The sequence below is a fragment of the Rhinolophus hipposideros genome (genome assembly GCF_964194185.1).
Source record: "Rhinolophus hipposideros genome assembly, chromosome: 14".
NCBI classification, from domain to species: Eukaryota; Metazoa; Chordata; class Mammalia; order Chiroptera; family Rhinolophidae; genus Rhinolophus; species Rhinolophus hipposideros.
Window position 1 is genome coordinate 18,601,072 of NC_138060.1, and position 22,352 is coordinate 18,623,423.

Below are 22,352 nucleotides of genomic sequence, written 5' to 3' on the forward strand. Positions count from 1 at the left end.
GTGCTTGTTTATCACTCAGGATTCAGCTGTCTGCACTGATTTCATCTTACTTCACTTTCTTCAGAATATTAACCCAGTGCGGAATTCTGAGTTACTGGGTTACTATGTTCTCTTTCATTGGAATATTAGTTCCACAAAATGTTACATAAAGCGGGTGCCAGTCTTGCCCGGAGTGGTATTCTCAGAGCTGGGAGCATGGCTTTGTGGGAGCCATTTGTAACGCAGGGACACTCACTGAGGTCCCACTGTGAGTCACCTTGCTCCTGGGTACTTGGGCATCACAAGAGCCCAACTCGTGTGCTCATTGTACAGGGAGGAAACAGAACACAGAGAGGTCAGCGATTTGTCCCAGATGGATTTGAATCCAGGTTCATCTGATTCTAAAATCTTTGCTCTTGACCCCTGAAGACACAGCCTCTTCCTGTTTTAGAAAAGGACAGGATGGGGTGCTCAGGAGTCCTCCTCCAGGAGGAAGAGCTGCCCATGTCTCTGTGGTCGGGAAAGGTTGAGGATGGGATGGGGGCATGTATGGTTCTCTTCTGAGGGTCCTGAAAAATGCTCAATAATTACTACCAAAGATCCATTCAAAACCCAGGCCATAGTTCTAACTTATATTTTAATATATAGACCAGGGATAAAAGGTAAGAAAAGCTAGAATTTTAAAAATAATATTAATAATGTATATTGTAAAGCTTAGTGCAATTTTAATTCATCTAACCCCAATCCATTAAAATCTCAAACTTTTCTGAAAGACTCCTCTGTTTTTAAATGTTTTCATCTAAGTTGTAGTTAACAAATGTACCTTTTGATGGATAACAGGAAGTCGTGGAGGGCTGGACGCTTTGGCTGTAACCATAGACACTTTCCTCGTTTTCCCTCCACTTTCTCTGAGCTGCCCCTTCCCTCCTCCCCACCCCTTTTTAAATTTCTTTTAAATTCTAGCTCTTGAATGTTTATTCTCTTCTTTAATGTGCCTTTTTGGACTTCATATATCATGTAAGAAAACAGAATCAGCAATCATTCGGTAATTACCAAGGAGTAATTAATGTTGAAATTAGCCACCTATTACAAATGGTCTTCTCATTTTTCTAAGTAACATCGATTTATTTACCTTATTCCCTTGCAGGGTCTCCTGTGAACTCTGGGTTACAAACTACTCAGTGTGATAAAGGACATACAGCCTGGTACTTTGTATTTCTGAGATTCTACCACCCTCACTTCGAGATTTCTTGAGTCCCTTGTCTAGAAGGTGCCTTTGCATAAAGCGCCCCATCAGCACATCTTTCCATTCTCCACCTTGTGAAGATGCCAGAGTGGAGGGCCCCTGAGTTTGCTCCTCCATGGGAGACCCTGGCTGGGGACCTCACATGCCACGATCCTCGTTCTGCCTCTGGTGTGAGTGGTTCTACTCCCTTTGAGTCTTGACAAACACCCTTTTCCCCTCCAAAAAAGATAAGCTGAAGACAAAGCCAGTGCTCAGATTTCAGTCTTCTCGGGGTCATGGGTTGGGCAGGAACGTCAATGGTGTGACCTCGTTTGTATTCCCGTATGGATGACAGTGTTCTGGAAAGACCCTGACAATATTCTCTTTCATCTTCCTCCACCCCATCAACATCAGAGACTATTGAAAAACCACTTACTTCTGTAGAAAAATGTATAAAATATAAATAACTTCCTATCTCCACATCTTCTTGGACATTCACTAAGGTCTGTTGGGCCCTGAGAGCCAAAGGCACATGTCTGATGAGCCAACCAACCAGGAGAGAATGACCATGAAGGCAAGGAGCCGCATAGCCGTGGTAGGCATGTGCCCACCTGGAGAATAAGGCTCTCAAGTGTGAAGCCATCTGAATAATCAGCCAGACTAGGAACAAACCTTTTCCTTTGTGAAACTGGGGGCTGGAAGTTCGGGGAATTAGAGAGATATTGGTCAAAGGGTACAAAAAAATTACACAAAGGTATCTGAATAACTTTCATTTTTGCCTTCTTCCACGTGTTTCAAAATACTAAAAGTTTAAAATGCCACTCTCCCCCTACCCTCACCTACAACCATTCTGGCCTCATAAATTTGAATCTATCTTTTAGTGGACAAGACACTTGGAAAGGTAGAGTGACGGTAAGAATGTTTTGATGGGGAAAAGGGCTTTGGGTTTGAACTTCTGGGGAGGGCTCAGGCCACTAGTTCTCTTTCAAAGAAGGAGAGAATAACCATTAACCTATCAAAGAGGGACAAGCTGAGCAGACAACCAAGAGAGACTCATGTGGAGTTTCCATTCGACCTAACGATGACTGATTGGTTGAGAACCCAAACACAGAGGCCCTTCTTTAGTTGCACAGCTGGAAAACACTCCATTCACCGTGATTTCTGAAGGAGAATCAGGCAGTACTTCTTTCACATCTTGGCACACCGAACATTAGAGGTCATCACGGCATTACGGCACATCTGGACGAGTCAGTTTTCCCATTCCCTCTTTTCAGTTTTCCCATTCCACTTATTTATCCAACAGTGTGAATGCAGAACTTTATATTCCACAAGCCATTGCACAGTGGCAATGATTGTTCTAATGTATTTAAAATCATTTGCTGCTTTGCCTCATTGGGGCTGGTTCCCTCAAGATAAGACTTAGTTATGCATAAAACGCAACAAACCAAAGAGCTCCAGGCCTCTCTAGATTTTGCTAGTCGATTGGAGGAGGCAGAGAACAACCATTTGCCGGGGACAGTGTTTGAGGTCCACTGGCTGAGAACCATCTCCATGGCTATCAGACTTCCAAGCAAAAAGTTCTGTACCAACAGAGGGTCCTCGACCACTGACCAGGGGAGAGGTGCTGGCCTGACAATTCCTGCTCCTCCCCAGGGTCACTCTGGCCAAGCTTGGCCAGTCAGCCAACAGGCTTCTCCTTCGGCTCCCCTGGGCAATCCTTGGGTCTGCTCTGGCCTCTGAATGCTAATGCTTCATTTCACCGAAGAACTTGTCTGAGTCAGGACGAAAATATGTAAGGGGGCCCCTCTGGACCTCATGTCACTTGAGATGAAAAATGTTATGCTGCCTCCATACTATAACAATCTGAGACTATAAACAATGATTTAATTAATGACCATAGAAGAATACTTGCTCACTGATGTTACGTGGTCTAAAACCCCATAACTGACGCAACGTGAAGCCAGTGTTTATATGGGCACAGATGACTGGAACCTAGCGTTTTGATGGCAACTGCTACTTTGAAGGGTGGTAAACAATGATATTTTATCCCCAAGGCCCTTTACAGTGCGGAAGGTGAAACTTTGGAGAGGGACTGGCTCTGGCAGGGAAGGAAACAACTGGATTCAGACAGGAAGAGAAGGAGAATCACTGTGGAATCCAACAGCCCAGCCAGCTAAGCAGCTACTATTACCTTCTTGGATTTTCCAAGTTGCTGTACTCAGAACTTTTAATTCTAGAGGGCTGTATTCTATAGCCAGGCCCTCAAGTACTCTGAATTGACTAAACTATCTTCAAAAGGATGCTTCAAAGATTCTTATAAACAATGACTAAAACTAAATTATGGTGTAATATTAGTTGATTAAGACAAGACTTCAATTTGAGTAATTTTCATCAGCTGGACACAGACAGTGGTAAAAACAATAACCCGTGACTAAATGCATACTAGCTGATGGGAAGAAGTACAATCTGATGTGGCAGGAATAACAGCAAAATTTTTCAAAAATGGACAGGAACTTTTTTTTTTTTCCCCCAAGACCACAGGATTAAAAAACAAAACAAAAAAGGGAAAAGTATAGTTCACTCAAGATTTTTAAATGTCAACAAAGTCCCCCCAATTTTTTCATAATGGCCTCTTTCCCCAGAGGACATCAGGGATACACTCAGTCTCCATTGCCTCATGCCTCCATTCCTCCTACAGGTCCTGTGCAATGAAGCCAAAGGCATGACTCTGAAACAATCAGAATCACTGATACCTTTTAGTGAGGCAAGAAAGCCAATAAACCACAATAATTGTAGGACGTGTTATTTTAGAACTTCAAGGAAATGTAAAAAACTCTATGCAGCTCTCCACTTTTTAGATGAGGAAATTGAGACTTGCTTAAAAGACTGTTCCAAGTAGAAACAGATCATTAAAGGCAATGCTAAGTAAAGGAAAACCTAAGCAGAGGTTTATTTGCCTGGTTATACATGTACTCGCTGAGAACGTCCCACACCCAACCCACACACAATGCTTAGCCCGTCTAAGCACACACATTTTCTTCTCCACGGGCTTACCTCTGCCATACCAAATTTGGCAGGGGAGAGACCTGGCCCAAGCTGGGTGTCATAATTTATTTTGGGAGGGAGGTGGGGACTTGAAATCAGAACTTAAGAGTTACTGATCGGTCTCAAATGGAGAAGATATAATCTTTTTTTCTAATATCATTCCTTGCCCGCAATATGTGTTGTGTAGGTATATGGGTGTACATGGTATGGGGTGACCATTTCTGGATGTGCACACTCCATAGCAGAGAAAGTCTATCTGCAGAGGAGAAGAATGCCATGGAGTATATAAAGAAACCAAGACGGGAAAGAAAAACAAAAACACAGCTCCCTGGTCCCTCATGAGACATGAACTTCCCCTCCCACTGTGGAAGCTGAGTCACTGCCCTCTCACTCTAAAACATTCCTCTTTTTAATTTCAAGGAGCAACATTGGTTCCTTGCAACTAAAATAACTTTGTCTTAAGTCACTAAAACTAGATCTGAGACCTCCAAAGCCTTCATCGTGTCCCCTTGCCTCCACTAATGTACAAACACTTCCACTTTTATAAAGGATGGCTTAGGAGACAATATAAAAACAGACCACTGAAATCCATCAATACCAATGTATGAGCAACAAGAAAGATCTTTATTAGTATTTGCAGTCAGGTTACTCATTTTTTGAGCATCAAACGATCACTCTGAGTAAGGTGGAGGCTGGGGTCTGTCAGCGCTCAGAGTCAAAGCCTCCCTCACAGAGTGTGTAGCCTCAGGAGGGAGATAAGTCATGTCTGCAGGTAACACCAGGAAATAATATCGGGCATTTATGTGCCAGGCACTGAGCTCCCAGCTTTACTTGCACAGCCTCATTTCATGCCCACAGTATCTGTATGGGGCAGGTATCATTTCCCCTGTTCTGTAGGTGACATAACTCAGACCCAGACAGGTTGGGTAACTTTCACATGGTTGGTAGATGACGGAGGCTGGATTTGGACTCAAGGAGTCTGGACTTTACTACCTATTTGCCTCCTATGCTTTGCCTTATGGGTTGATCTAGAATGAAAAGAAGCTTTTTGTAGCCTGGAGGGCCCTGTTCCTTGTCTCCCTATACCTTTCCCCAAAGCATTATTTCTTACACACAACAGGGAATCATCCATCAATTAACTTGTGAATACAGAAAACCCAACAATCATCGAGCTCTTACTATGTACCAGCATTGAACGAGGTACCTAACATGCATCATTTCATTAATCCTTATATTTAATAAGAGTCACAGGAAGAACTATTATCACCATTTCCATTTTTAAGATTAGAACATTTTAAGGCAGGTTAGAGTTAACTGACTTAATTAGTTGTACAGGCTAAGTCACGTTATGGGAACTCATCAAACCAGAAATCTCAGTGGCTTAACAAACGTTTATCACACATACTATATATCCAGTGTGGGCTGGTAGATGGCAGGGTACAGGATAAGTGGAAAGGCATCTGGTCCATGTGGTCACTCAGGGACCCAGGCTAATGAAGTTTGCTCTATTTCATGAGTATCCCATCATGTACCTTCAGAGTTTATAAGAGCAGAAGAGAGTATAGACACTACCACACCAGCTCTTAAATACTTTAACCCAGAAATGGCCCAGGTTGGTTTTGCTTACAGCCTATTGGCCAGAACCAGTGTTGAGGCCCCTTGGGAATGGTGAATGAGCACATGGATATTTGGTGCACAGTAAATTCTCCCAATGTCACGCAGCTACTAAGCAGTAGAGTGGAAAGGCTTCACCACTCCACTTGACGATGTCCTCCAAATTTATAAACAAATTTTGGAAGAAGCTGTTAGAAGCCTATCAATAATCATTCAGAAACACCCAGACCTTATCTTAGAATTCAGTCTTCTGGAACTCTCTACTTTCTCATGATTATCTCAATTTCTGCATCTCCAAGGAGAAGTTATTCAGATTCAAGCACATTGGCGAGACCTACCTTTGTTGGCACAGGCCATCCACTTGAGATTGTCTGCAAAAGCTGCCTCTCGTCCAATGAGGTACGTAAAGATGCGAACCTGAGAGGAAAACAAATGCATGGATCAATGGTATTCACTTTTCACTGTCCTGCACAGACCACATGCATGGCTCACACACATGTGGTTTACCTCTTTAATGCTCCATGCTTCCCATCTGTAGGAACATATTTAAAACATTTGAAGTACAGTCAGTTAGAAATATATTCAAAACCGGGGCCTTTGATCTTTTCAACCATATGGCACTGGTGGTGGTTGTTTTTTGGTGTGGAACTTGTGACAGAGGAGCATACGTTGCAATGGGAGGCTGGCAGCATCACGGGCCGGGGTGTGTTGCACACATATGGACACGGATCATCCAGGTCTGGACCAAATCCGCAACCATTTTCCTCATCCACACAGGAAATGCAGAGTGTGCACTTCTTGGGAATAAAAACACCACTGAAAGACCCTTAACATTTCCCCCCAATGGTGAGGACAGGCTGCAGACACTCTCTTGCCATCTGTGGTGTCTGGTGTGATTTTAGGAGGTAATTAACTGGGACAAGAGGTACAGCCTGTAGCCAGGAGGCCAATGGAGACACTCTCAAGCCTTCCTAAGTTTTTGGCTCCCATAGAACAGAGAACACATGTAAAACCTTGGCTGTTTTATTTGCTATTGTTTTCTCAACTGTCTCTCATGAGGCCAGAACACTTTGTTTGTTTATTTTTTATTAAAGTATAGTTGACATGCAACATGTATTATTTTCAGGTATACAACATCGTGATTTGACATTTATATTCCTTATGATGTGATCACTCCAGGAAGTCCAGTAACCATCTGTAAGTGTACGGTTACTGCTATAATACCAAATATTTTCTCTATGCTGTATATTATATCCCCGTGATATTTTTTTAAACTGGAGGTCTGTACCTCTTATTCCCCTTCATCCTTTTCACCCATCCCTTTATTCCTTTCCTTTCTGGCAACTATCAGTTTGTACTCGGCATCTATGAGTCTGTTTCTGTTTGTTTGTTTTGTTTTTTAGATTCCACAGGGGAAATCATACAGTATCTGGAGAGGATGTGGAGAAAAGGGAACCCTCGTGCACTGTTGTGGGATTGTAAATTGGTGCAGCCACTATAGAAAAATAGCATAGAGATTCCTCAAAAAATTAAAAATAGAACTACCATAAAACCCAAAAATTCCACTTCTGGGTATCTACCAAAAGAAAACAAAAACACTAATTCCAAAAGATATATGCACCCCAATGCTCACTGCAGCATTATTTACCATAGCCAAGATATGGAAGCAATGTAGATGGCCATCGATAGATGAATGAATAAATAAGATGTGATATATACATCTTATTTATATATAAATATATATTTATATATTAAATATATATTTAAATATATATACACTTATATATTTATATCACATCTTATTTACATACATATATATATATATATATATATACATATATATATATATATTTGAAACCATAAAAAAGAATGAAATCTTGCCATAACAACATGGATGGACCTATTAATAGCAGGTATTATGGTATTATGCTAAGTGAAATTGTCAAACAGAATTCTTTGAAGTAAACCAAAACCCACCTCCCAAAGTAGTACTTGAGAATTAGATGGAAGAAAGATGGGAATTAAAAGGGCTAAGACCCATTCATTCAAATTTAAAATGGTATGTGGGTCAGTACTGCACAGTCCAAATAAAACTCTACTGGCAGGCCAAGGACAGTCCTTTGGTCACCTCTTGGAGACTGAGTTTAGTGAAGACATGGTAGTAAACATGAACAATGCTTGACATGTGGCACCAAAGCATTACCAGCTGATATCCTCTCAGCTCCTCCAGACCGGGTATGGTACCCCTACTGCTCTTCCAGAGCCTTTATTACAATTGTAGTTTCCTAGCATCTTGTGTGATTACATCTGGGAGATTGATCTCCACTAGACTATGTACTTGATGAGGGAAAAGAAAGGTGACGTCTCTTTTCCCTGGCTGTGACCTGATGGCGCACAGTATTTGGAACATTACAACTCAATACATCAATGGGTAAAAATATGTGAGTGCTCATAGCTGACTGTAAAAATGAAGATTTTATTTTAATGATGAATATCCTCTTATCTAGGAATTATAACTTGAAGACTTGTTTTTCGGTGATGGCTTATTTCCAACTAAAGAGATGTTTAAATACACATTATCATGATGTAGCCTTAGTCTGTCCTCATCTGTGTTCAGTAAGGCAGCCATTTCCCCCATCACAGCACCTGCAAGAGGGCTTCCTGGGTGGATGACAGGCAGAGAAGCCTTTGCCTCTTTTCACTCCCTTAGCTTTTTAACACCTCATTCCCATTGGAGTCACATTGGGAGGAAGGCTTTTTTTTTTTTTTTTTTTTTTTTTTTTTTTTAATTGGGAGATTCTGGCTTGTCTTGGGAGATGGGGGGAGAAAGGGAAGATTCAGCCTCATATAGCCAAAGGTGGTTACCCTTTACGCCCTTCCAGAGAGTTGTCCTTCTTCACTTTTCCTGCCTGACCTCTGCTGGCATTTAGCTGATGATATCTGATTTGGGGGAAACTGTGATTTGGGGGAAACTGAGGCCCAGTGAAGTAAAGTGATTTGCTTAGTTTCATCAAATCCTCATCTAATCAGAGCGGTCTTCTGAGACTTCAGGATAACACTGGGGATTCCTCTTCACCTCCTGGAGATTCTGGTTCTGTGAACGCAGAAAACCCCAACCAGCTCCAAGGCCCAGAGCCAGCACCCACAGCAGCCAGAACTGGAATCTAGTCTCTTGAGACCAGACCTGTGATTTTTTTTTCATAATACGTTGCCATTCCTTTCAAATTTAAAGGCAACACTAGACTGATACAAACTTACATCCCTCTGGCTTTTAACCAAGCAGAAAGAACAATAGATAATTTTTAGGAAATGAAGGTATGAGTCCATTTTTGTAGGCAAAGAGGAAAAGACTGACACAGACCAACCCATTTGCTTTTGAGTAAAAGGTACCTGTATGCACCAAAGCTCCTTTGCTGTCCAGATCCAGAACCAGAGGATGCCCTGAGCTCTCTCGGAGACATAGTTAAAACTCCAGAACAACGCTGTGAATCACTGGCAAAGCTGCTCTAATTCCTGATTTTAAAAGATGGCAACCCATTTGGAAAACCAGTAGAATTGTGCCAAACTTCAGACCAGACATGATTGCTCAAGAATAATCGTGCTAACAATACTAACAATAATGAAAACCAGCACTACGACCCCCCAGCCACCCGTATATCCATACACACCTCACTGTAGCCTGTATGGCCAGTATCGTCCCCTGGGTCAGGCAGGTGCTAAGGGATTTACAGCATTACACTTGTTTTGGTGGCTTGCATTTATCTTATTACTTATGAGAGAAAATAAGAATGTTTAATATTTCCATTTATGTGCAGTCTTTGGCTTCGAGTGATGGCCTGGCGTCCTTGTCTGAGTAGAAATGGCATGGAAGTGACTTGTTGTATCTCTGCCTATAAAGTAAACATAATCAAATGATACTGGGTTCTCGCCCTGGATTTCTCACAATAACGCCTTTCAACTGGCAATGAAAGAAAAGGGATTTTACCCCAAAATAAATATTTTGGAGAGAAATTTAACAATATCTATAGCATTTTATAACTGTATTTTTTTTTCAGAACCAGTCATTCCACCTCTTGGCACTCATTTTCTAGCCAGGATAACAAATAAAATGCCTATGGGGACCAAGGTCGTAACAAAGATGACAGGAAACGGTAGGAGGATGAAGTGTAGAGTGCATATCTTCTTAAAGCCCTGCAATTTACTTTTACACATTTTCACAAATACACAAAAGTGATAAAAGTACAAGGATACTTCACATTCATTATTTGTAATGGACTTAAACACCGGTAAATCCTAAGTGTCTCTTGATAGCTGATTGGCTAAAAAAAACCTTACAGTACATTTATACAGTGGAATACCACACAGTTATGTACTCCTGTAGAAAGACATTCATTTAAACTGGTAAGGGGAAAAAAGCAAGTGGTGGGATATTGTGTAGCACAGAATGGTATTTTTTTCTAAAAAGGGACTTGCTCTTTTTACGTCAGAAATTTCAATTTCATTCGAACGCTTTTACAAATAAACAAGTACTGCTTTAATCATTAAAGATCACTTTGAATGAAAGAAAAGGAATGACTGCTACTTCTTAAACCATTCTGTAAGGACATAGGAAGAATAAACAGAGCAGTGAAAATCAAACAGAAGACATGACACATGGAAGTTAAGTCTGGCTTGGCATCGCTCAGGTGGACTGCTTTAGTCCACTGCTCAATGAACTGAGTGCAAATCTCTCTGAGCAACACCGCCAATGGCTCATTTCCATCACTAACAGATCATGGAAACTGATGGACTTTATTTCCAATGGCTGGACATTTCTTCCCTAAGAAGTGCCATCAAACAAACTTTTGCAAGTCCGCCTTGGACCCAATCTTTTTCTGACATGCCAAGGCGCCTTGGCAGAGGCAGCCTGGGGGCGGACCTGACAGCCAGGTGCAGGACACTGAATAGCATGCGCGGGAAGGAATCATGGCACAGGTCAGACCAGCGCAGGCATCAGGACACCAGTTCCCCAGAAAGGCCGGCCTTTGTGCTCATCCTGCAGGCATGAAGTCACAAACGCAGCATTAACGCAGCACAAAGTTGGTGGAAAAAAGTTTGCACCAACCTTTGTTTTAGTAGTTCGTTTTGATCCCCCACTTAAGTTCGGATGGTCTTTAAATGTTCTACAAACCCAAGGAAGCTTAATAAAATGTTAAGATGTGGACATTCCAAAGTTCAAAGTCGCTTAATTTAACCGACTTAGTATAAAATTTCCCAAATGAAACAAACAAAAAACTCAATCCAGTTTCTCCAAAAAACAGATTTATGCTTCTTACTCATATAGATAGATGCAATTCCCATGAAACACAGCGGGGCATCAGTCCTCCCCACCTTTGGTGAGCGTAGGTAGAGTTTTACAAAGATAATGACTCAAATTCTCCCCCGTTAAAATAGAGGAGAGCAAGTAGCTGCTAGTAGGGCAATAATGGGACAATGCACAGCCAGGGCACAGGATGTGGCCGCTTCCACAGGTCCCAACAGTAATAAATGGAAGGTCACCGATACCCCTGCTTTGGAGACAGTCCAAGAGTAGCAGCTCACCATCCATCTGCCACAAGTAACTTCTGAGCACTTATTATGTGCCAGGACCATTCTTGGGAATACGATTACAATGAATAAACAAAACACATTCTCGGTCCTCAAGGGGTTTACATTTTCATGAGTGTAAAACAGATAATGCATGTCAAATTCACATATACTATTTATGTATTTGTTGGATTAAATGCTTATGGAGAAAATAAAATGGGGTAAGGTAATGGTGAGTAATGGGGGTTGCTGTTTTAGAAAGGAAGGGAGGGAAGGTCTCCCTGATAAGGTGATACCTGAGCAGGGATCTGGACAAAATGGGGATGGAGGAGGGGAACAAGACATACGGCTATTGGGGAAGAATGTTCCAGATAAAGGAATCAGAAGGTACAAAGTCCTTGAGATAGGGATGCTTAGGGATAATAAAGAGACCAGTGGGGATGGAGTGGAGTCTATTAGAAGGGATTTTAGGGGATGCCTTAGATCGACTACAGGTGCTGAATCACAGGAGACTTTGGGGGCCATTTAGAGAGCGGGACTTTTCATTTCTGCAGTGAGAGGAGAAGCCACAGGGGCACTGAATAGAAGCCTGACGTGAGACACATATAACATTGTAAACGGTCATTCTGTCTGCCGTGTGGAGAATCAGCCATGCACTGTCGTGCTCAACCAGGCTGCCCATTTGATTTTCCTGTGATGATCTTATCATTCTGAATGACCACGTCCCATCTAAGTACAATTAAATCAGAACCTGTGGAAGCAGGGCCCAATTTTTAATCTCCTTATGGAGGTTGCAATGTGCAGCCAAGTTTGAGAACCACAGTCATAGGGAGATAAAGATAGAAACAGAGCGACTAAGTAGGAGGCCACCAAAACGTTCCAGGCGAGAGATGACAGGCTCTGGCCAGGGTGCTGAGAGTTGTCACACTTCTCTGGGCATTGGATTCACTAGGAGTGTTGAACTGCCTGTTAGAGGTGGAGTCCCCAGTACCTGTCCTCCAGAGATTCAGATTAAGTAGGCCCAGGGACCTAGATGTTTTAAGAGCAGCCATGATGGGTCTGATACAAGTGGTCTGAGGTCAACACTTAAAAAAAACAAAAAAAAAATGTCGCCGAGAAGATGAGGCCTGAGCAAGGAGAAGCGGGGCTGGGAATTCCTTGTTTCCCTGAAAATAAGACCTAACCAGAAAATAAATTCCGTACGTTCTTAATCTGTATCTTCACAAAAGATGTTTTTAACCAGCTTCTTTTATTATTTGCTCATTCCTATGACTGCAAATACAGGGGAACATTTTTGAATAAAAATCTTAATCTCTAAGCAGAAGATGAGGGTTAGAACTTGATTATTCACAAAAGTGCTTCATAAATCACTGCCAATCTGTGTCTTCATGAAAATGCTACAAGAGCAGAGGTGGACTCAGGGAGGGCTGACACCAGTGGAAACAGTTATATTGAGCAGGCTGCTTCAATCTAGAAGCTATCATGCTCATAATAAAAGAAGAAACATCCTTATCCAAAGGGACGAGAAAGGCAAGTAAGGTAACGCTGTCCTGTGCAGCGATAAAGAGGGAAAAATGAATTAAATTACAAAAGTAATAAAATTTCAACAAATGAATACCATAGATCATTATGAAAAATGAACTGTCATTTTGGGGATGCTCTAAGAGTCTGTATAATCTCCTTCCTCTCAAGCACAGTCCCTAACACCTCATGTGTGATATTGAAAATACTCCAAATGAGGGGAAAAAAAATCACCATTTGTAATTTCTGGCCAGGGCGATGGAAGTCCAGTTTTATGGTCATGATTTTTGTCAAAGTGAAGGAGATGGGTGTCTGTGGGTCACCCAGAGACTGTGACCTGGGTTAGCACTGTGGAACAGAGGGGGTTACACACCACTTAAAGTAGCAATAAAAAGCCAAGCTGCAAACCTTCTGGGGGTGGGGGGTGGGGGAGGGTAAACTTCATTCAGGGAACAGAACCAATACACTACTATATCTCTTTATTTTCTGTATTTCTGGTGCTCAGATATCTGGAGCCTTGCTGCCCTGGAGGGACTGTCTGTCCCAGAGTGAGCCAATTCCTGGAGATAGTATACAACTCACCTCCAACTGCACCTTTGATATACAAACCAACCACTCCAGAGCCCAAGTCTCCAACCACCTCCTTCTATCAGGTGCTCGCATCCTTGGCCACTATCCACCTGCCCTAATCACCCCAGAGCCTGGTACCCGACAAGGAGGGAAAGCACCCCCCTACACCCAGAGTCACTGTAATGCTTCAGTCGTAAACCTGCCGTCCCTGCTTTGTCTCTTTCTTCTCATGAAAACCACAAGAGTCTTCAGTCCACTGCCTGCCCCACCCCTGTGCCCACTCATCTTGCCTTGCTGTTCCCACGTGACCCTTCGTGCTGTGGCATGCCTCTTGCTTCTACGGGACTATGAGTCTAATAAACTTCCTCCTTCATGACAGTCATTTCCATGTCTGTGTGCTTTGCCATATCTGATGAAAACAAATCCTGAGTAGCTTTAAAACAGCTGGGAATCAGAAGACTTGGGTTCCACTTGCTGGTGTGGTGACCTGAGTAAGTCAGTTAAACCCCCTGAGTAAGTTTGTTAAACCCTATGCTGTCTACCTATAACATGTGGATCGTCCCGCGACTCTGCTCACTGTGATTGATAACAAATGAGATAATAAATGAAAAGACAGGTCAGCAGCAATGAATTCCAGGAAGCTAGGGCTGTATTCCACTGGTGTTTCAGATAATTTTTCTTCGGTAGAACTAAACAAGGTCAGCCGAGGAAGGCCAAATTTCTTATTCATAGATGTGCCCCTCATGCTGCCCAGAAGTTTGGTTGGAGAAGAAATTGACACTGGTGAGAGAAGAAGAGGTTTTGTATTGTTCCCCACCCAGAGGAGGGTGTTGCCAGTCATCACTGATATTTGTCGTTACCAGGAATAATACGATTGACAGTTCCTAACACAATTAGAGTAATATTAGAGGTATAACAATAACAACCTCTATTATCCTTTGGAGAATAATAAGATCCATAAGAATTCAACAAGGGCTATGGACTTTTGCCCTACCAGAAAATGCCCAAGACTGTGTACATTTGCAATTTCCGACAAGATGAATGAGGTTTGGGGCATTTCCTCCACAAAAACCCACACCTGGATTCTCTAGGAACCTCTGGGTCCCAGGTTAAGAACCTCTGTCTTATATTCTTGTATTCTACACTATAAATTCCTAAAACAACAAATTGTGTTCTTTGGACAATCAAGATGGGCTCTCTCATCTGAAGTGCTTGCCAAATGGAGAGAGAAGTTCATACGTCTACTCGCATGGCCATTCTCTGATTTACTGTGTGCCAGATATTGGCATCCATGATCAGCTTCAGAAAAGTCACATTGGGAATGAGTCCTCAACTTGGAGGAACAAGGTGGACACATCAGGAGCCCTGAGACTAAATGGGCATCACTGTGGTTCTTATGACATCACATCATGAAGCCTTTGAATGACCACATTTAAAGGAGCACGAGTGGAATGGACAGACAGACAGGACCCCACTTCATTCATTTTTGAACCCATAGACTCCAGCACAATGCTTGGCACAGAGCCAATACCCAAAACACTGTTGGCAATACCATACAAACCCCCCTCTGCTGATACTAGAGCTCTTGAAACCAACTCATCTCCAAGCTTCATGCTGCTGGCCACCACACAAGCCATGGATTCGTATGGCTGGGAGACCCCTCCCTGTGCCCCTTGCCCTCTCAGACCTGAAGAGATCAAGTGGTGACAGTTACTTCTGCAAAGAGCCATGAACAGAAGCCACCATGAACAAAAAGACAAATGCACATGGGTAAAGCTGTTAAAGTAAGCAAAATAGATCGGAAAATCTCTAACGTAAAAGGGAAAGGGATTGTTATAAAAATCGAAATGGTGAGTTATGCTCATGACACATCCTGAGATCGCATCACTCCCGAGCTTAATAACTTCCAAGGCCGTCCCCCTGCATTTGGGATATAGTCCAAACTCGTAATCACAGCGAACATGCCCTGGAAGATCTGGACACACTTTCTGGCTTTAGGGTCTTTGCACCCACCTTTGCCACTTCTGGAATGTTCCTCACTTCCCGCTTACAGGGCTAACTCCCTTTCACCCCAGTTATCCTCTTTCCCATCACCTCACGTGTCTTCTTCATGACCCTTGGTACATTTTTCAGTTGTCTTCATGATTTGTTTGTTTACTTGCATTATGTCTGCTTTTCTCTCTAAGCAGAAATGTAGATGGGAGAAGGAACTATGCCTAATTCAGTGTCCAGCATGTAGTAGGTTCTTACTAAATATCAGTTTCTCATTTTCTCTCTATTTCTTTTCATACATTTTGGAGGTCAAAAGAAGTCAACACAGGACATACTTGAATTTATCAGAATTAAAGCTCTTTCCTTCATTATCCATGCCACTGCCAATGACTTTCCTATTTTTCTAGACTGCTATGCTATCTATCAATTAGCTGAAGTTGCATTTTCCCTCTGCTCACTTCCCTTGATTTCATTTTACACTGAAGCTCAGTGATAAAATAGGAGGAAATGGAGAGGTGTCTTTGTAGTCTCATCTCAGGGGCAGAAAATGGTGTCTTATTTCAGGCCTCGCACAGGGTGATGATCAGTGTTATGTTTTTTCCTAGGTGCTACCCCTTGATTCTAGATGGAAGCCATGCAAAGATTGAAGACAACTGTACTGTAAATAACTGCCTGCCTCAGCGATTACCTCGTAGGGGAAATACTACATCTTAAAATAACGGTGTGCCAATTGCTATTCCAAGCAACTTCCCATGAAGTCTCTCCTTTCCCCTCAAGCCTTGTGACAGTTTTGACAGGTGGCATCATTTTATGGAATGGAGAGATGACTGGATAGACAGGTAGCCAGAATGCAGTGGATACAAGACAGAGTTGAGAATTGGACTCACCTAGGTTTAGAATCTGGGTCTTCCCACCTGAGCTGGGAGGCCTTGCTTGGGTGAATTAGTTGACCTTTTTGACCCCTATTTTCTTTATTTGTAAGGTATCATGGTTAACATAATAGTATCCACACAGCAGGATTGCTGATAAATGGAACGAATAAATAAAATGGTAGGGGTTGGGGGGTGGGGTCATGCTGCAAAAAAGTGTGTGTGTGTGTGTGTGTGTGTGTGTGTGTGTGTGTGTGTGAGTGAGTGTGTGTGAATTCATTCTAAGGGGAAACCCCCATTAGTTCTCTTGTCTGAACCCTAAACAGAAAATGTATGGAAAAAAGCCCAAGGGTACGAAGCTTGAAGACATACGTGGCCTGCCTTTTTCTGGACCTTAGAAAAAAGTTCCTTTTCCTTAAGTTCCTCCACCCCTGACTTTGTCTCCCTTTGCCTCCCTCCACTACTGGATTGGTGAGACCCCAAGGGTGCAGATCAGGGTGCAGAACCAAAGCCCACTCAGCCTTGGGCACAAATGTGCTGCTCGTGTGTTCTCACTGGGATATGGGGTCAAAGCCCCACTGTAAGCAGCAGCATGCATTTGGAGAGAGCACCCCCTCTACACACCATCCTGCTGGATCTGCCGAGATCCACGGCCGAAAATAGGTCTAGGATTTAGGATACTGGAATTCTGCCCAAATCATTCTCAAACACATGAAAACCAAGCAGCTTGTGAACTCTAAACTAGCACAGTTGCTTTCTCCCAAGGTTCCTGTCACTTCTATTTTCCCAACCAATCCTCTCTGTCACTAAGAATTAGTCCAAAATAGCAGTTTCCACTGTCACCTCTCCTACTGCCTTCTGGGGCTTACTTGTCAGTAAGAAAATCAAGGACTCATCAGGCAATGGCAAGGATATTGTTGAGGACAGTGTTCATTCCATTTACCTGTGATTCTCCAGGAGGCAGAGAGGCAGGAGCATGATTCTGGGGTGCGGGGCAAGGGCTCATGTAACAGAATCACCCGTGGGGTTTTGGCCATCTATGGATTCTCATTACTGGACACCAAGCTCGACCCTTCCAGGGCTTCCAGCGTTCCCAAGATCTGCAACTCCCCCTACGGGAGCATGTCACCTGGATGAAGACCATTATTGTGGCATCAATGAATAGTAGCCTCAGATGGATGAGGCGGGAAAGGGAGTGAAAGCTCTGGAGGAATCTGGGGGACCATTATCTTCTTTTTGAGGAACTCCAGGGGAATATTAGTCTTTTCTTCAATTTTAATTTTATCCTTAAGCAATTTTTATGATTTAATCTTACAGACTGTAAATCTTGCAGCTCTCTTGGGTTCCCTCTTTGTATTGGCTGTCCTCAAGCAGTGGGCTCACACACCTCAGAGATTAGATGCTTTTTGGCTCCAGTTTTATACCCCTGTGTTTGGTGTCCCCTCTCCTTCGTTCTGACCTCCAATTTGTGTTAGTACATTTTCGGTTTTCCATCCACCCAATCTCCTACCCACTCTTCCATCCATCAAGTATGAACTGGGTACCCACTAGATACTAAATCTCTTGCTTAATGCTGGAGACAGAGTGGAGAGGAAAAACCTATATAGTCTCTACCCTCATTGAAGTTGTTAAGTGTTGGAAGCACTTTTTATAGACTAAGGAAGGCAAAAAGATATGAAGAAGTAAGAGGACACAGGGAGGACAAGAGCTGTCGCTGTTATTTACTACTCCTGACTCCTCAAAAGTTGCTGGTTGGACATCTCCTTCAATTTTTATACTATCATTGTCCTAACTTTGTGACCTATGCCAGGGACACAGGCTTGTTTTCTCTTTTTGGGTAAGGAGGCTGTGGTAGAACCCGAAAGAGGATCATCTCCTTGCAGAACTGCTTTGTTCTTGCACTATCCCCCCAAACAGCTTAGCTTCCTTGAAAAGGACACATGCCATCTTGAGTTCTGGCTCAAACTCCAGTTGTTGAGGAGTAACTTGGGTTTTTGTTTTTGTCTTCAATCTGTAATGTATTGTGTTATGGTGCATTATACAAAGAAAGGTATATTTGTTTATTATTTTAGTAGCCAAAATATGTCTTTTTTATAAACACTGAATATTCTGTCAAGCTTTAGTGAGATATAATCAACCACATTTCCCCCAAAATAAGACCAGGTCTTATATTAATTTTTGCTCCAAAAGATGCATTAGGGCTTACGTTCAGGGGGTGTCATCCTGAAAAATCATCCTATGGCTTATTTTCTGGTTAGGTCTTATTTTCAGGGAAACACGGTATAACACTATAAGTTTAAGGTCTACAGTGTGATAATTTGATACACAGATGCATTGCAAAATGATCACCACAATAAGGTTAGTTAACACATCCACCACCTCATACACTACTGTATCTCTTCTTCGGTAGTGAGGACATTTAAGATTTACTCTTAGCAATTCTCAAGTATATAATACAACATTGTTAACTATAGTCACCAAGGTGTATATTAATCACAGAATGTTTTTCTTGTGATGAGAACTTTTAGGATCTAATCTCTTAGCAACTTCCAAATATGCAATACAGTCATATTTACTATAGTCGCCATGGCATGCATTGCATTCCCATGGCTTATTTATTTTATAACTGAAAGTTTGTACCTCTGACTCCCTCCCCCAACTCATTTTGTTCAACTCCCTCCCCTTGTCTCTGGCAACCACGTATGTATGTGCACTAAGCTGTATAGTAGATCTCCAGAATTTATTCATTTTACATACACACACATGCACACAAATACAACAACAACAACAACAAATCCATTCACTTGTTGATAGACACTTAGGTTGTTTCCATGCCTTGGCTATTGTGAATAATGCTGCAATGAATATGGGGCACAGATATCTCCATGAGATGCTGATTTCATTTCATTTGGACACATACCCAGAAGTGGGATTGTTGGATCATATGGTAATTTATTTTTATTTTTAATTTTTTGAAGGCTCGCGATACTGTTTTCCATTGTGGTTGTACCAATTTACATTCCCCCCAACAGTGCACAAGAGTTCCTGTTTCTCCATATCCTCTCCAGTATTTGTTATCTCTTACCTTTTGGTTAATAGCCATTCTAACAGGTGTGAGGTGATATCTCATTGTGGTTTTGATTTGCATTTTCCTGATGATTAGTTACAGTTGAGCATCTTTTCATATGTCTATTTGCCATTTGTACATCTTCTTTGGAGAAATGTCTGTTCAGGTCCTCTGCCCCATTTTAATTGGGCTATTAGTCTTTTTGCTATTGAGTTATATGCTTCCTTGTATATTTGGGAAAGTAATCCCTTATCTGATACAAGGTTTGCAAATATTTTCTCCTATTGTATACTTTACCTCTTCATTTTGTTGATTGTTTCATTTGCTATATAGGAGATTTTTAGTTTGATGTAGTCCCACTTGTTTATTTCTGCTTTTGTTGCTTCTGCCTTTTAGTGTCACATCTAAGACCAATGTCAAGGAGATTTTTGCCTATGTTTTATTTTAGTTTTACAGTTTCAGGTTTTACAGTTAAGTCTGTAATCCAATTCAAGTTAATTTTTGTGAGTGGGGTCCAATTTCATTATTTTACATATGGATATCCAGTTTTCACAACTCCATTTATTGAAAAGACATTCCTTTCCTCATTCAGTATTCTTGGCTCCCTGGTCAAATATTAGTTGACCATATACGAGATGTTTTCTGGGCTCTTGATTTTGTTTCATTGGTCTGTTTTTATGACAGTACCATACTTCTTTTTAAATTAAAGTTTATTGGGATGACAATGGTTAGTAAAGTTACATAGGTTTCAGGTGTACAATTCTGTAATACATCATCTATATATCACATTGTGAGTTCTCCATCCAGAGTCAGTTCTCCTTCCATCACCATATGTTTGATCCCATTTACCCTCATCTAGTCCCATATTGTTTTCATTACTATAGCTTTGTAGTATAATTTGAAATCAATCAGTGGAATGTCTTTACCTTTGCTCTTCTTTCTCAAGATTGCTTTGGCTATTCTGGGTCTTTTGTGGTTTCATAAGAATTTTAGAATTGTTTTTTCTATTCCTGTGAAAAATGCTACTGGAATTTTGATAGGTGCTACATTAAATATGCCGATTGCTTTCAGTAGTACGGACCTTTTAACAATATTAATTCATCCAGTTCATGAACACAAGATATCTTTGCATTTATTTCTGTTTTCTTCAATTTCTTTCATCAATGTCTTATGGTTTTCAGTATACACATCTTTCACCTTTTTGGTTAAATTTATTCCTAAGTATTTGACTGTTTTTATGCTATTGTAAATGGAATGGTTTTCTTTATTTCTTTTTCAGATAGATTGCTGCTAGTATATACAAATGCAACTGATTTTTTTTTTTATGTTGATCGTGTGCCCTACAACTTGACTGAATTCATTTTATGACTTCTAACAATTTTTTTGGAGGAGTCTTTAGGGTTTTCTGTATATACTATCATCTCATCTGCAAACAGAGACAATTTTACACCATTCTTTTGTATTTGGATAATATGTATTTATTTGTTTGTTTGTTTGTTTATAACCTAATTGCTCGGGCCAGGACTTCAGGTACTATGGTAAAGAGGAGTGGTAAGGATGGGCACCCTTGTGCTAGTTCTGATTTTAGAGAAAAAGCTTTCAGTCTTCCACCATTGAGTATGATGTTAGCTTTGGGTTTTCACATATGGCCATTATTATGTCGAGGTATGTTCCTTCCATATCCAATTAATTGAGAGCTTTTACCATTAAAGGGTTTTGGATTTTGTCAAATGCCTGTCATTGTAAAGTCATCATATTATTTCTCTTAGCTTGGTCCACTGGTAAGAGGAACATTAGAGGCCAAAAAATCCTTCCTACTCCTTTTCCCAAATTCTTTGTTCTTGGATATAAATGCTCATTCTTTTATCCCCTACATCTTTCACGTAAGAGAAAACAACTGAAAGTTAAGTAGTATTGGTCATGCAAATAAGTTGGTGAAAAAAAGCATTTGACAGACAAGCACTGAGGAAGGTGAGGTCACACAGGAAAATAGATCATCCCTGTCCCCAAGGAGCTTTCATGCAGTATAAAAGTTATAAACCCATAAGAAGATTTATATGGAATGCAAAGGAATGATGGAAAACTGCTCTGGGAGGCAGCAGAAACATCTGATGAAATATAAACCAAGAAAAGCAATGTATTTGAATAGAAAAAAAACATATACAAACTAAAATAAGGTTGGCAGTCCTGAGAGCTACAACCTATTTTGTTTCCTCACCCTTGTGGTTTTGTTTATTTGTTATTTGTTGTTCTTTGCAGGTCAGGATGTTTTTCATGGGCATCAAGGAAAGAGACAGTTAGACGCTGTGTGCTGGAACTCAGTTGGCTTTTTCAAAGTACATTTCTCCCAGGTGGGAGCCTCAAGACTTGTCAAAGCTGATGGCTCTGTTGGCTGCAGTTAGTTCCACAGTCTTGCATCTTAAACATCACTTTCTGAGAGATTGGAGGTTTTCCTGGAGGAGTAAGTTTGTCTTGAGGACACATGACAACACTGGACAGAGGGGTCAGAGTGTATACTGCAGCCTGGATACCCCCTCTTTCAGAGCACAGGGTGACTCTTAATGACAGTGTTAAAAGTAATCCTAATTTAAAACGTGGACTAGAGACATAAATAACTTATTTTGAAGCTTCTTGCTAAATATAATTCCTGTAATTTTCATCACCTCTAGCAATAACTTGGTGAAAGCCAGCAACGGCCTCTCACCTGGGTAACCAGCCAGGCCTCTTCTCAGATCTCTGCCATTGCGATCCAGTCATAGAGAAAGCTTTTTACAATAGGAATCAGACAGTATTGCTCCTTTGCTCAAAGTTCTGCAGGAGCCTTCCTTTTAATTTAGGATAAGAATGAAAAGCCTCCCATTCTCTGCCCCCGACCCTGTTCTGAAATCCCACCTCAGGTTGACCC

At 41.5% G+C, this 22,352-nt stretch overlaps 1 protein-coding gene across 2 annotated transcripts in view; it reads right to left on the reverse strand.

The window, feature by feature from the left end:
* The window catches only part of CACNA2D3 (calcium voltage-gated channel auxiliary subunit alpha2delta 3), an 853,665-nt gene that overhangs the window by 287,182 nt on the left and 544,131 nt on the right, over positions 1-22,352 (reverse strand). For both annotated transcript variants that reach the window (XM_081073057.1, XM_081073056.1), the window contains exon 12: positions 6,202-6,280. In XM_081073057.1, coding sequence (XP_080929183.1) covers positions 6,202-6,280 — 79 coding nt within the window. The remainder of the gene's footprint in view (positions 1-6,201; positions 6,281-22,352) is intronic.